The following is a 16,187-nucleotide window of genomic DNA, read 5'->3' on the forward strand; positions in this document are numbered from 1 at the left end:
TGCCTTACACCAGCTGTTGCCCCAAGCTCAGAGTTTCCTCATCAGCTATCTGGTGCCTTCAGCATGGTGGAAGGACCTTTACAGGACAGTTTGTGATGTGCTAGCCACCTTGATGTTCTTGAGGTCCAAGTCCACTGCTGCATACCAGGCTTACTCAGCACCAGCTGCTCAATCCGGGTCCTCATGCAGGGGACCTTGGCAAATAGACTGTGAAGCTGACTCCTCTTCCAGGGTGCTTAGCAACAAGTCAGTGTAGGCTGGAGCCCTCGCTCTCTGTAGCCACTTCCCATGTTTGCAACAAATCCACCTCACTGCTTGATCCTGGACTTTGCAGATGGGTTGGAGGAAGCCTCTCCATTGCATTCCTGGGAGCTCAGATCCAAAAAGCAGGTCTGTTTGCACATAGCTCCTCTACGCCACTTTGTATGTCTGAAATCAGTGAACTCAGTTTGACGACTTATCAAATGCAAATGAGAGGATTGCTATTTAACTTGGGACTTGACAACAACCTGTTCCAGCTTTAATAACAAACACCATGATTCAAACCTGAAATGTGTGGTTTGAATGGTACTGCACTTGACAGTCCATACCTTTAGCAATAAAGCTTATTTTTAATACCTTTGATGGCAGATTTTAACTTTAATTGTTGCCAGATCCAAAACCTCAGTTTAACATCTCATCCAAAGGACAACACCTCCACAAATGCAGCACACTCTCAGCACTGTATGGTGTGTCAGTTTAGACTGTGACCTGGAATTTCCAATGTGTCTCAACTGGATGTTTCCCAGACTCTTCTTCCTCAGTCAATTGTCATCCTTGAAAACCTTGTGTAAAATATATATATTTTTAGAAGCAGCATATTAATAATTGAATATCCAACATATTTCCCTTTTGTTTTGAAGGAATGACTGGTGAGCCTGGTCAGAATGGAGATATTGGTAGAATGGGTAAAATTGGTCCAATTGGCTTGAAGGGTAAGTTTAGAGTTTGAACACAACGTCAAACTTTGAAGTTAAGTTACTTTCTTTCCACAAAATAATAGGGGTGAAATTAGTCCTGTTATGAAGGCTTATAATGCCTTATCACATTGAATGCATTCTCAGATGCCACAAATTTTGTCCCTGGTTAATAATTATTAGCAGTCTTAGTTCACAAGTTACAAGTTATCCATCTTTACCAATATTTCACCCCTTTTAGTCATAGAATGTTACAGCACAAAAATTGGGCATTTAACCCACCAGGCCTGCGCCAATGTTTTTCTCTACACAAGGCTATCTGAAGCCCACAGATGCTCACTTCTAATTTGAGTAACATAACAAATCAAGACAAGACTTCCAAGACTCAAGCTGCAGTTAATAAAACTGCAATGTGCAATGTTGGTTTGTTAGCAGATTCTTGGCAGGTTTTGCAAGTAAGTTCTTTAACCAACTAGTACTGAAAAATATTAAAAAATTGTAATTTTGAATTATTTGTTGTCCAAAATTTCACAGTCCAAAATATGTCTGCACCCATTGGAATAAACTTACCAACTGTTAATTAAAAGTCTTATGCTTTTCTTCCATTCTAAATTATTTTACTCTTGGTTCCCACCTCCATGCTGTCCCCCTTCAACAACCACAAAATTATATTTATAGAGCGCGTTTCACATCGGGAGGACATCCCAAACCGCTGAACAGTCAGGTGTCGGGGCCCGAGCATGGGGAAGGGGTGGTGTAGGGGTGAGGGAAGGCAGAGAGGTGGGAGGGAGACCAAAGGCATAGCCGAAGAGAAGGGTCTTGAGACTGGCCTTGAAGGAGGCAAGGGAGGAAGCAAGGCAAAGGGACTGTGGGATGGAGTTCCAGAGTGTGGGAGCAGAGAGGTTGAAAGTCCAGCCAACGATGGTAGGGCGGGTCGGGTGGGAGACATGGAGCAGGCCAGAGCCCGCTGAACAGAGGGAGTGGACAGATTGGTAGGGAGTCAGCAGGTCAGAGAGGTAGGAGGGGGCAAGGCCATGGATGCCCTTAAAGGTGAGGACGAGTATCTTGAACTCGATCCTCTGGGGGATGGGGAACCAGTGGAGTTGGGCGAGGATGGGAGTGATGGGGTCAAGGACCCTGGTGCGTGAGAGTACAAGGGAAAGGTTCAGCTGAGTCCACAAACCTCTTTGTGGATGATGTAAATGAGGGTAAAGGCTGGCAGGAATTGTATGTTGTAAAGCACCAAAGGTAGTTTTTCATCCCCAATACATGGAGCGGAGCGTTCTGCCATCTTGAGGTACATTGTTTAATCTCAGCACATAACATTCACTACTGCTTGAGATATTAAAATACAAGAGTCAAACTGAGGATTCATCGGGGTATGGAGAGGCATCAGACAAAGCTGATACACCGAACCCTTAAAATATCTAAAATAATAATTTTGACTATATATTATGAAAAGTCATGAACATAATCATAGAATTAAATTGCTATTTTTGTCATCATTTTCACTTGAAGGTTTAAGACGAACGCAATTCATCTATTAAAATCCACCCTCTTTATGCAAAGACATTTGGCAAATCTTTATGTTTTGTTAGAAACACACAGTGTAATGACATAAGTCGCATTGAAACATCATTGTGGTCTAATATGTGATCTTCACAAACCAGATTTGTGATATTAAATTGAGACTTCTGCTTTGCAAATAACTATTCTAAGTCTTCAAAAGAGTCACAAATGCCAAATTTCAAAAACTAACACATGCAGAAAGTAGTTGATGAACTACTTTTTTGCCTACCAGCCGTTTGGCAGATTTATTGACAGTTAATATTCACAGACCAGAAGAAACAGTTAGCATTTGTTAATTAATATGGAAATTTATTCCATCTAGAATTTGGCAGATTCTTAAATACAGCGTTAATTTTGAAGCCAAATTTGTGTAATTTTGTTTAAGAAACTACAGAAAACTGACTTCAAAGACTTCAATTCAACAATTTGCCAAATTCTGACCAATCTAAAATGTTACATAAATAGAGTAAATCCAGTCTCAGGTGGAATTTATTCCCATATATCACAAACATGTGAAGTCACTATGATGTAAAATTGACATTGTCTCTCTCCAAACAAAAAATTCCAAACAAACTCCTGTCTCAGAACTATTTTGTTGACTGCATTCTTGGTTATCTTTCCTCTCTCCACCAACTTCAGCTTCCATCCCCAGCATAGTTGCCCACCCAGCACCTTTAAAAGCTATGAGACATCCTCCTGATATGAAAGGCACTGTGTAATTGTAAATGGAATTGCATTATATTTGTATGAAAATAGTATCACTTTAACTTTCAGCACTTTGTGAAACTGATCATCTCTCATCCTTCAATTGTGCTATAAGACTCATTGTAAAATTTAACTTAGGCAATAAAGGAAACACTGGTTATCCCGGACCTCCCGGCCGAAAAGGTGAACAAGGTACTGTACTATTAAAATAATGATATTTGAAGCTTGAAGGGAGGTATGTGGATAAGGCTGGGCAGTGTGATTGAATGAACACCTTGTTCTAAGAGCTGGTGGAAATTGATGGGCAAAATAGCCTCCTTCTGTGACTCCTTGCATCTGGTGTAGGGCCTATTATGTTGAAACATGTCAAGTTGACATGTTTAGCAACAGAATGTCTGAATCGAGAGAAGCCCCTGTGATGATCCCAGTTGTCCGGTTCCTGAGATTTATTTTTGGTCAGTCTGGTGTCTGACACATGGAACCCATCACCATGCTGAACGGTATCCAAACCAATGAGAATTCTATGCATCTCATCTTCACATGGAAATTCCCGAGATAGATTCTTGGAATGGAATGCGATCATTCTCCTTGGAGAGATACATCCTGCTTACCTAATTCCGGAAAGTATTAGGTGCAGGTTGGCAAAGACCAAGGCTTCGAAACCCCAGTTGTGTGTTGGAGTACTACTTCTCTTTGACCGTGCCTTCAGCTCCCCTCTCGACTCTCTTCCCCCTCCTCGCTCCCTCCCTTCCCTCCCCTCACCCTGACCATTTCCCCGCTCCTCGCTCCCTCCCTTCCCTCCCCTCACCCTGACCATTTCCCCCCTCCTCGCTCCCTCCCTTCCCTCCCCTCACCCTGACCATTTCCCCCCTGCTCGGGTCATGACCCAACTGTGCAGCGCCTTGGGACGTCCTCCTGACGTGAAAGGCGCTTTATAAATGGAATCTTGTTGTTGTTGTTGTTGTTGTTGTTGTTCTAACCAGCTAAAACCGTGTAACTTGCAATTGATATTGCTGCGTGGCAAGCTGTCCCACCTCTTGCTTGCAGTACTCCAGGGACCTGCTGATGACAGGTAATCTTATGCATACGAAAGTATTTTCCACATATGTCAGTCTGATAAATACAAAGAGGTTACTAATTAGACAACACTTTATTTATGTGAACATACCATGTAATATATGATCACATCTGGACGTCAACAAGGAACTGGCTCTTGTAAAGATCTAACTGATGTGAAAATGTGAATGCTGAGGTAATCAACACCGTAAGGTAGTAAACTGTTAAAATGTGAAATAATAATAATAATCCTTGCACTTGATATAGCGATTTATCTCATTTTCGAGATGTCTCAAAATATTTCACAGAATATACTGTAAAGTGAATTGACTGTATATTTTGTGGGCGAAACGTGACCAAATTTTTTTTTCTCTCTCAAGAGCTTCCTCTTTGACCATGCCTTCGGTCCTCCTTCCATCCCTTCACTGAACAGCACCTTAGGTCGTCATCCTGACATAAAAGGCACTATATAAATGCAATTTGTTGTTGTTATTGCTTGTTCATGGATTTTTTTCATGTAATTATTAATATTAAAATTGTTAATGATTACTTCCAACTTATGTTGATGCTTAATATTTGTTTTCTGGGCTAGATAAGACAAAGTAAGCGCAGGGAATGCATTCTATTTGCTCTTCTTGGAAGTGTGCTGCATAAACACAAGTTGTTATCATTAAATTAACAGGTAGTTTTTGTGACTGTGGAAGATATCGGAAAATAGTTGGACAGATGGACATCAACATTGCTCGCCTGAACAGCACGATGCATTTCATAAAAAATGGTAAGTGGCTTTAAAAAATCTTCACAGTACATTTCCACATGTTCAAAGTAGACTCAAAGGCACTCTTGAATATAGTGGATTCCTGGTGAATGGTGAATGGTATTCTTGTCTGAAATATATATCACAAGATTGGTCTGGATGAAGAAGGCCCTTCGACCCATCTGATCTCATCCTTCCAGGATACCCACCCTATCGTCACCCCATCACTCCATCAAGCTGCTTTTTAAATGAGTCCAAAGTGTCCTGGCCTCTACCACTTTTCCTGTAAATTGTTCCAGTCATTGATTGGTAAGAGCTCTGAGATGCTACCTGCCTGAAGGGAACAATATAAATGTTGTTGTTATTTAACTCTGAGTCATATTCTCTCAAGATGTAGCTTTTCGAATCATTGCTCATAGCTCATTCCTCTAAAACTTGGAATCATCCTCATTGCTCTCCTCTGCACCATCTCTAAGGCCTGCACTGGAACTGTGTGCAGTATCCAAGGTGCGGTCTGACCAGCGCACTGTACAGCCTGAGTGTGACATCTGGGATCTAAACTCATTTGATTTAGCAATCTAGCCCAGTATCCTGTTAGCCTTGTTTATTGGTGCTGCCTCCCCCAACTACAATTGAAACCCCCAGCACTGCATTTGGGTGTCAGATTAGACTGTGGAGCTTGTATCCTAGACCATTCGACTTTACAACAACAACAAATTACATTTGTATAATGCCTTTCACATCAGAAGGATGGCCCAAGGCGCTGGACAGTCAGGGATCCGCACCAGAGCTGGTGGTTGGAATCAGGAGGGGTGGAGAGCAGTGAGGGTGGGATAGGAGAGTGACTGAAGGTGTGGTCAAAAAGGTGGGTCTTGAGACGGGTCTTGAAGGAGGCAAGGGAGGGGCCAAGGTGGAGGGACTGTGGGGCAGAGTTCCAGAAGGCGGGGGCAGAGAGACGAAAGGCCCGCCTGCCAATGATGGGGTGGGCAAAGTGGGGAATGTGAAGCAGGCCGAAGCCCACTGAGTGGAGGGAGCAGACCAGTTGGCAGTGGGTTGGGAGTCACAGAGGAAGGGAGCAGTGAGGCCGTGGAGGCCTTTGAAGGTGAGGATCAGGATTTTGAACTGCATTCTCTGAGTGATGAGTCAGGCGAGGATGGGGGTAATAGGGTCTTGGAGCTTGGCAAGCATTGTAGAGTTCTGGATGATCTGCAGCCTGTGGAGGGAGGAACTGGGGAGGCTGACAAGCAGGGAGTTTGTGTAATCAATCATGTGATGAATGCGTGGATGAGGATCTTGGCAGCCTGCAGTGGGAGACAGTGGTGGAACCGGGCAATGTTGCGGAGGTGAGGAAAGGCGAAGCGGGTCATGGAACGTATGTGGGGTAAGAAGGACAGTTGAGGGTCGAACAGGATGCTGAGGTTGCATATTGGCTCTGTGAGGTGTAGAGATCATCCATGAAGGGTGATATTGTCAGCGCCCAATTTCTGGAGGTGCTGACGGGAGCCAAGCTGGAGGGCTTCGGTCTTGTTGGCAGTCCTGGAGAAAGTTAGTTCTTATCCAGGACTTGATGTCCGACAGACAGAGTCTGTGAGGACAATAGTGGTCCTGGAGTCGAGGGTGGAGGCGGAGGGTGTCATCCGCATGTGGAAGTTGACCCTATGTCTACTCAGAGGTGAAACTTTTACCACTTTGCGAGGCTGACACACTGAGATGGTATCAAATCAGAATAATCCTTGTGTCTTACATTTCACTCCAGAATCATACCTTGCAGAAACCTTCACTCCCATTTTCTATGTAAAAAGGAATGTTGCTGTACATCAATTGCACTATAACTGTTGCAGAGTGGAAGTTTTGATCAAAACTTTTGTAAAGAGAAAAATCTAAGTTTGCCAAACCCTTTTCAGTTAGGCTGGTGCCCCTTAATAGGAAAAGTGCAAGTATTTTGCAAATGTTGAACTCAGATGCATTTAGGAAGGAAATATTTGAAACATGTTTCTAATTATAACATTTTCAACCATAGACCACAAAAAATACATAAACCCAAAACACATGCAGAGACTTGATCGAAATCATCAGCCATAAAATAAAGTAAAAGTTTCCCTTTGTTTTATTCCTCTGAAGTTATAGCAGGTATCAAAGAAACAGAAGAAAAATTCTACCTGATTGTGAAGGAAGGGAAGAATTACAACGATGCCCTGATTCATTGCCGGGACAGGGGAGGATCACTGGCTATGCCAAAGAAAGAAGAAACAAATGCATTGATTGCTGCCTATGTGAACAAGACTGGGCTATCCCGAGTATTCATTGGGGTAAATGACTTGCAAAAGGAAAGGCAATTTATGTACACTGACTATACCCCTCTGCAGAACTACAGTAACTGGAGACCAGGGGAACCCAACAATGCATTTGGTGGTGAGGACTGTGTGGAAATGGTAAGCAATGGGGGCTGGAATGATGTGGAGTGTCACCTCAACATATACTTTGTCTGTGAATTTATAAAGAAGAAATCATGACCACCCTTCTCCAGATACATGTGTTACTGTTCTGTATAACCTAAGATAACAACCAGTTATTATAAAGCAGTGTAATGGCTGTTTAGATCCTTTGGTTTGTAATTATAATGGAGCAATAGCTAAATAGTACAACATATACTGTATATCACATATTAATTCATCAAACCATGTGCAACGTCTTTTATCCAAAAGAAAATAATGGAGAAGCATTTTGCTGAAAGATAGGTTACATTAGGGGTTGCCAACCTGCTGCCTGCGGGCCACATTACACATTCATAAAATAGTCACGTTAGGCAAGTTGGCAATCTCCTGGTTATATTGCTGTTGTGAATTTTGCTGTAACTATATTTTTGGCATGTTTTATAAATTTAGTAAAGAATGGTACTTTCCCTATGGGATGACCTAGTCTATTTTCTCTCTATATATACACACTAAACCCCCAGCTAATCGAACTAATAACGGGGGAGGGAGGAGGAAGAACCAGCCCGTCAAGCGGGAATTACTGACTAATTGTAATTATTTCAATCCCGCGAGCCGAAGATAGCATATAAGGCGATTCAAACTGAATCAAAGTTGCTATCCCTGGCCAGCGAGCATAGTGAGGTTGGGGCATGTGCTAGGAGAGGGGCCAGCAAGGAGTCTGTCTACATGTGGCCCGTGGAAATTATTAAATCTTTTAGGTTTCGGCTAGCTATGATTAAGCCAGTGAGTTACTGTAGTGGTACATCTCCACATCAGATGACAACTGCAACCTTCTGCATTCCTATGCAATCTGAATAATAATAATCCTTGTATTTGATATAATGCCTTATCATGTCTTCGAGACGTCTCAAAGCACTTCACAGAAACTACTGTAAAAGTGAATTGGCTGTATACTTTGTGGGCAAAATTTAATAGCATTTGCGCACAGCAGTGTCCCACAAACAGTTACGGATTGAATGAACCAAGGGATACGAAGCAAAGGTGGGTAAATGGAGTTGAAGTACAGATCAGCCGTGATCTAATAGAATGGCAGAACGGGCTCGAGGGGCTGAATGGCCTCCTCCTTTTCCCTATGTTCAAGGCACCAACTTGTCAAAGTGACCTTTTAAATATCCACCTAACCCCCCCTCCCCCTCAGCCGAGAGGTTGGTTTGGCCGCTGACTGAGGAGAGACCTACTATATTGTATATTATAGAATAGGGCATTTGCAACAAATTTCACAATCTGAAAATCATAAAATGGAAGTCACAATTAATGCAAAAAATCTGGTGTGTGAATATAACATTTCAGAACCACTCCCCCCACATTACTGAATCCTGTAGTATTAACTAATTATAAAAGGGTTAATAAAAGTGCGAGGTCCCATCTTTAGATATCTGGAGGCAAACCTACTGTCGGAGACGACAGTTAAGACAGAACCAATTCAAGGCAGTTATTTATTGCTTTCATGTAGTTGACATAGTGGTTAAAGTACTCAATTGTGGAAGTGTTGAGTTTGAAGGTATGGTCAGTAATGGAGTTAACCATTGCATTGAAGCCTGGGACAAAAGGTGTGACCAGAAAATAACAGCTTATTCTGTTTAGCAGAAAATGTAAATTAGGAATCCGTGAACAGATGAACCAAAGTCACTTGTATTTTATATTTTAAAGTCCGTTTACTTGATAAGACAGAAAGACATACCATTTTGTATTGAATTAATAAGCATAGTTACAATGGGTCATGTTACAACAGACAATATTGCCTGTTATGCTCTCATATAACAATGTCACTGTAAGGACAATATCAAAGTCAATATCAAAGTTCATAAGCAGTAGGCGAACATATCTTGCTTGTCTTTTCTTTGCAACACAAACAAATAATTGCAGACATGTTGATCCAAAGGACCAAAGTTGAATCTCTAGCAGTTGTGTTGCAACAGTATTCTTGGATCATTGCGATCTATTTTTCTTCTCTCTTGTTTTTTTTACCCCTGATGTTGCTGGAATTTCCGGAACCTTGAACAGTTGAGGTCGGGTGTTAGAGCGAGGGAAACAAAGGATGCACTCACTCTCACCAGCTCGAACCAAAGCTCAGAGGTGACCAACTCTGACTGAACAAAGTATAGCTTAGCTATACTGTACATCTTTGATCATTGTCCTTTTTAACAAGACGGTCCATACAAATCTGCACGTTCTCTCCCACCTGATATTGTTTACAGACAAGGACCATCCTTGGATGCAATACCCATGAACTGATTCTGATTAAAACAATACAGAACTGATACATGAACAATTAACAAGTGAGTTGCAGCTGCGATAAATACACTTCTTACTTCTGAACCAATTTAATTCTTCAAGTCACAACATACTGACATTTTCCCACAACATTTGATCTAGAGTTGTACACCAATTACCTCATGTACACATCACCCTTAAATATAATTTCTACAATTCTGCTGAATCTGATTAACCTTATAGTGTCTACAAATCATTTCAATACTGACTAACAAGCATAAGATATCTTCAACCAGATCAAAACAACCAATAATCAAGATTTTCATTCCAGTTTAGTTGACAAACTGTAACTACTAAAACTAACTGCATTCCTAACTGTACTAAAACAATATGTCACACAATAATATATCTTTAATAACAGAAGGGATCAAGAAGATACTGGTTAATAGCGTGTTTTGCCTTTGTGTAACAAGCGCTAGGAACGTCCTGTCGACATGAAATTGCAAATCAACTTTGCTCACACCTCTCCCTCCACTCCCTACTTGAACCTCTCCAGTCTGGTTTACGCCCTGTAACAAATGACTTTCTCTCTCTCTGTGACCAGGGCTTCCTCTGCCTCCTCATTTTCTTTGACCTTTCTGCCGAGTTCGACCCAGTCGATTACACCATCCTCCTCCACCGCCTCTCCTCCCTGATCCACCGTAGTGGTTCAGTGCTTTGGGACGTCCTCCCGACATGAAAAGCGCTCTAAAAATCTAATTTTGTTGTTTTGTTGTTGTCTTACTTAACAAACCACCAACAATACATCTCGGCAAATGGTTTTTCTTCCCACTCAGTCACCTGAGGGGTGCCCTAAGGCTCCATCCTTGACCCCTTACTTTTCCTTCAGATGAGACATTAAACTGAAGCGCTCTCTGCCTGTTCAGATGGATGTTAACAATCCCAAGGAATTACAGTATTCAAAAAGGGAAAGGAGTTTCTTCTGGTGATCTGGCCGAGAATCTCTCATATAAAGTTGACCATTTGGCTGTTTGTGACACATTGCTATGCATAAATTGCTGCTGTGTTCTAACAATGTTCCTCCCGTTTGCTCTACTGATTTACGTTTCACCTACAAAATACATGCAACACTTTACAGTAAACTCTGTGAAATGCTTTGAGAAGCTGAACAAAGGGATAAAGCGCATGATTATTTATAATGTATCATTTTGCTACGGGAAAGTATACCAGTGTTCGCTTCTACTGTTCAGGCTGGTTCAGGCTGCCCAACCTGGGTGAGGGGTTGGGGGGGAAGAGAATTCCTCCTGGGTCTAAGACTTGAAGACTTTTTCTTAGCGGACAAATAGCCTGCAAATTTTAAGAACTATAGAAAACAAGCTTCATCATTAAGAGTGAGTTAAAGAATTGTCCAAGTTTTCTACACCCTGATATGCTGAGAAACAAGTCTACAATCAGACCCAGGTAGAATTTCTCCCTGCTGGTATATTTCAGATAGCATGATAGAATTGATTCATCTGTAAACTGCAGCACATAGCTCCCTCTGGTGTTCTGGTTTGTGAATGTTTCCTTATAAAAATAGTAATAATCTTTTAATTTAATAAAGCGCCTTATCACTTCTTTGAGATGTCTTAAAGCACTTTATAGAATATACTGTAAAGTGAATATTTTGTGGGCAAAACGCAGCAGCCAAATGCACACTGCAGTGTCCCACAAACATTGAAGTGACCAATTTTTTTTGAAGGAATTATTTATTAATTAGGAAGGATGAAACTTGCTTGTGTTTCAAATAACGGTATGGGCAAAGATTCACCATCCTTCCTCCAGGCAGAAAGCAATATACCTCCTGCATCTTGGTACTATTTTTTATATTATTATTATTACTTGCAACATCAAATTGTAATTTTTTGTTATTTGTTTGCAGATTAAAACCGTACTCTACAAACGGAAACAGTTAACAGTGTAAAGATAGGCAATTATCCAGGCTAGAAAAGGCTATACCACCACCAAACGTGGCAGAAATGTTCCAAAATAACAAGGATAGGATGCAAAGGATGGCTCTGACTTTCTGTTGCACTTCATACATAAAAAGGATTGTTTCATACAAACTAAGTTTTTGAAGGTATCGGAGGGGTCAGACCCCCTACTCTCAGGAGGCCATCAATACCACACTTAGCAGTCTGGTAGAAGATGCACAGGAGTGGTCTGGGGAAGTCTCCCTGCAGTGTCCTTATCCTTTCATGATACTGTATGTTGAGTGTAGTCAGAGCATTGAATGAAGTCTAGATATTCCAACCACAGAAATGGTTTATACAGCAGCAGGCAATTGGACCCTTTTTTTAAGTTGTTGTTTGCTCCTCTACAAAACCATCCATCCTAGACCCAATTGCCTGCTCTTTCTCAAGTTTTGCCAGACAATTACTGGGTGGCGAATGTAATATCTAATTTTTAAAAAGGAGATGGAGCTAATCCAGGAAACTGTGGTGGGCAAGGTATTCAAGTCAATAAATAAACAACAACAAGAAGTTACATTTGTATAGCGCCGTTCATGTCAGGAGGACATCTCAAGGCACTGGACAGTCAGGGATCCACACCTGAGCTGGTGGTTGGGATCAAGAGGGGTGGAGGGCAGACAGGGTAGGGTAGGAGGGTGACCAAAAGGCATGGTCGAAGAGGAGAGTCTTGAAGATGGGTCTCAAAGGAGGCAAGGGAGGGGATGAGGCAGAGGGAATACAGGATGAAGTTCCAGGGGGTGGGGGAAGAGAGGCTGAAGGCCTTGCCCGCCCCAATGATGGGGCGGGCAAGGCGGGGATGTAAAGCAGACCGGAGCCCACTGAGCAGAGAAAGCAGACAGGTTGGTAGGGTTTAGGAGATAACAGAGGTAGGGAGGAGCGAGGCTGTGGAGGGTTTTGAAAGTGAGGACCAGGATCAGGAACTGTATCCTCTGAGTGATGTGGAGCCAGTAGAGCCGGGCGAGGATAGGCGTGATAGGTTCATAGAGCCTGGTGCGGGAGAGGACACGGCTGCAAAGTTCTGGATGATCTGCAGCCTGTGGAGGGAGGAGTTGGGGAGGCCGACAAGTAGTGAGTTTGCATAGTCGAGGCTGGATGTGATGAACACGTGATTGAGGATCTTGGCGGCCTGCAGTGAGAGAGATAAAGGATGAAATAACATCCTGAAATGGAGAATATAATAAAAAGCAACTAGCATGGATTTCTAAAAGGAAAACTGTGCTTGATCAATCTTATTAACATTTTGAAGACACAGTGGATAGAGTCAGGAAATGTATTATGTGTGAGGTATGTGGATTTTCAGAAGTCCTTAGATAACAACAACAACTTTACATTTGTATAGCACCTTTCATGTCGGGAGGAAATCCCAAGGCACTTAGACAAGGTGCAAGACAAGAGGCTCATAGCATGCGGAAAGGATTTTTTTTAGCACGGGGAAAGTTTTTTTAACAACAACTTGCATTTATATAGTGCCCTTCTCACAGGGTAGCGACCCAGAGCGCTTGACAGTGACAGAGTCTGACGCCAAGCCAGGGGGAGAGGAACGAGGAAGGTGACCATAAACACAATCAAAAAGGAAGGTCTTTAGTTGGGATTTGAGGGTGGGGAGGGAGGGGGCAAGACAGATGGATTGAGGGAAAGAGTTCCAGAGGTTCGGGAGGTAGTGGCTGAAGGCACGGCCACCGATGATGGAGCGGAGGGGACAAGGGACAAATCGGAGGCAGGATGGTGGAGTGGGGGATAGGTAGGCAGGTGGAAAGGATTCTTAGCACCTAGAAAGGATATTTTTTAGTACGTGGAAAGGATTTTTAGCTTTCAAGTATGTGGTCATATGGGTTTCAGTTGCATTTCCGTAAAGAATTCTGATGAAGGGTTGTGCACCCTGACTCACTTTCCTTTCTCCATAGATGATGCCTGATCTGCTGAGTGTTCCCAGAGACTTCTGATTTTGTTTAAGAATTCTATAACATTTGTTTGATTTTTAATCACAGAAATTGCTTGAAATATTCTACAGAAAATCTACTTTTTACTTTTTTGGAGGGGACACTAAACCAGGTTAACATTTATGCCGCTAAAAATCTATGCTTTTAAAACTGATCAATAACTTTTTTGCTGAAGATCTACTGCTTTTGTCTTCTGCAAGGTTGGTAGTTATGCACACCTGAAGTCTTTCCTCTTCGACCATGCCTTCAGTCATCTCCCCTCTCTTTATGGCTGTTTCAGCATCAAACACTCTGAGACCCTACTGCATGAACAACGCTATATAAATACAAGTTATTGTTGTTTTTAATGAGCAAAGGACTTGAAATGGGAATCTGGCTTTTAGCTACCTTTCGCCAAACAGCAGATCCATTTGACAAAGCTGAACACCAATTTAAAGAATGCATACTGAGGAAATGCAGCAGGGGAATATTGATGAAATAAAATTCCTTTGCAATCCACTCTGTCTATTTTTTTTAAAAAAGGAATGAACTATGACAGGTTGGCTAATGCATTTCACTTACAAACACTGCTTTCAAAGCAAGCAAATTTGCATACCTGCACCTAGAAACAAGTTGGACTTGTTTGGCATGTTTCCCATTAGGTAACACAGTTTCAATTGTTTTCCAGCCACCCAGATTGGCACTAACCTGAAAACTGCAGTTTTAAACCTTGAGTCCTGGCTGTAAACGACTATCCGAAGTCAGTTTATGTTTAACCATAGTAACAGTGGGAATGTCAGGTCCAACTTAATTGTTAAAACACCAAATAAACACTCTCAGGCCACTTTCGTTTTGATCAAAAAATACTGCAGTGCCACTGCTTAATTTTACCTGTACTATTACCACTTGGTCAACACATTTCCATTGGAACACCTGCAAAGGTATTTTTCCCACAAAATATACAGTCAATTCACTTTGCAGTATATTCTGTGAAGGGCTTTGAAACGTCTCGAAGACATGATAAGGCACTATATCAAATGCAAGGATTATTATTAGTAGTAGTAGTATTCCAATGCTTAGTGAGGAACTCTTCCTTCCAAATTGCTACTTGTACAATTGACTATTTTATATGCACATTTTGCTTGTTCAATTGAAGTGAATTTCTAACTCTCACAGGACTGTATGTCTTGTCTCTCTCACTGGGAGTGGCTTACATTCAATTGCAATACACATTCCATTGTAGCAAGAGTAACTTTAGTCATTGCAGTTAATGATTAACGTAAAGCAAATAGGTACCAAGCGACAAATAAGGTTTGTTTAGCTTTTTAAAGAATGCAAAGTTCTTAGGTTACACTTTCCCCCACTTAGATAAATATAAACGATAACACTGAGGGGGTTAAGCATTAGTCTGAACAATTTACATGTGATTAAAATTTCTGTGTCTTCGTTGTACAGGTCACGATCAGCACCAACACAAGGGAACGGTGAGGGCCTGCCTCAGGCTCGCACACGCTGGGATCAGGGACTATATAATGAGGGACAAGCTGAAGTTCAGCTCAACCACGGCAAAGGCCAGATGCGGCCTGACCCCGGCAGGAGCCGCACCGGCACAAACCACTCAGGGCACACCCACTGGGTAGCCCATCAGCGCACCCAAAACTGACTGAAATAAACATAAGGGTACAGAAGGACACTCGAGATGTAACCAAAGAGCATCCCGAAAATGTATATACGGTAAACATGTGTCCGTACGGTGCCCAATGGGCACCTTCCGAAAGTGGCAAGTGCGCCTTATCGGGGGGGGGTGCGGTGGGCACATGGATGTGATGCACACAAGGGCGACTCCTGACTGTGTTAAAGGGAGCGTCCCAAAACACATGTCCACAACCTGTGTGCAGTGAAGGAAAGTACCGTAAAACAACGGAATGTTTTTGTATCAGGAGAAAAGGGAAACATTTTAACAAAAGATGTTGTTTTTGTTTTTAATATGTGTTGTACTAGATATTATATTTATAAATATATATTTTCAAAAGTGAAGATCAGCACCAACACCCATTTGGTCTATTATTAACCAGCAATGAATAATGAGCATTTTTTAAAAAAAGTACTGCATATTGACGCTGCAAATTGCTTTTCATTGAATTTGAAAAGCACGTTACCTGTATTGTTTCATTTGTGGAATTTTTCCCTTACTTATAACTTGAGCAGTACACAGGGTATTAGTTCAAGTCAACTATTGATATTTACACTACTAATGATAGGCAGTGCCTATCTGAAGGCAAGCTAGTTTCCAGAGGCAACAAGCAATGTAAAATTGATCATCTTCCCAGCTCTGGGTTGGCGAGATCTGATACTAGTTCCACTTTATATTGCGGATTTCTAGAGTCACAAACACCAATAGGAAAAGTGGATCCACCTCTTTTGTACGGCCACAAACAAATGTGGCATGCACAGAAGGCCTAAAATCATCACGTAAGTATATGCAAACCACTATTTTTAATATT

At 41.9% G+C, this 16,187-nt stretch overlaps 1 protein-coding gene across 2 annotated transcripts in view; it reads left to right on the top strand.

Moving 5' to 3' along the window:
• LOC103187845 (collectin sub-family member 10 (C-type lectin)) overlaps positions 1 to 15,429 on the top strand; it is a 29,605-nt gene extending 14,176 nt beyond the window's left edge. The window contains exons 4-8 of one of the 2 annotated variants that reach the window (XM_007907524.2): positions 903 to 974; positions 3,369 to 3,422; positions 4,969 to 5,064; positions 7,165 to 7,475; positions 15,139 to 15,429. In XM_007907524.2, the coding sequence (XP_007905715.1) occupies positions 903 to 974; positions 3,369 to 3,422; positions 4,969 to 5,064; positions 7,165 to 7,475; positions 15,139 to 15,171 (566 nt within the window). In that variant the 3' untranslated portion in view covers positions 15,172 to 15,429. Of the gene's footprint in view, positions 1 to 902; positions 975 to 3,368; positions 3,423 to 4,968; positions 5,065 to 7,164; positions 7,943 to 15,138 lie in introns of those variants that run through there. The other variant, XM_007907523.2, reaches the window with a different exon arrangement.
• Positions 15,430 to 16,187: the final 758 nt, after the last annotated feature.

This window comes from Callorhinchus milii, unplaced genomic scaffold (genome assembly GCF_018977255.1).
Source record: "Callorhinchus milii isolate IMCB2004 unplaced genomic scaffold, IMCB_Cmil_1.0 Scaffold2, whole genome shotgun sequence".
Classification (NCBI taxonomy): domain Eukaryota; kingdom Metazoa; phylum Chordata; class Chondrichthyes; order Chimaeriformes; family Callorhinchidae; genus Callorhinchus; species Callorhinchus milii.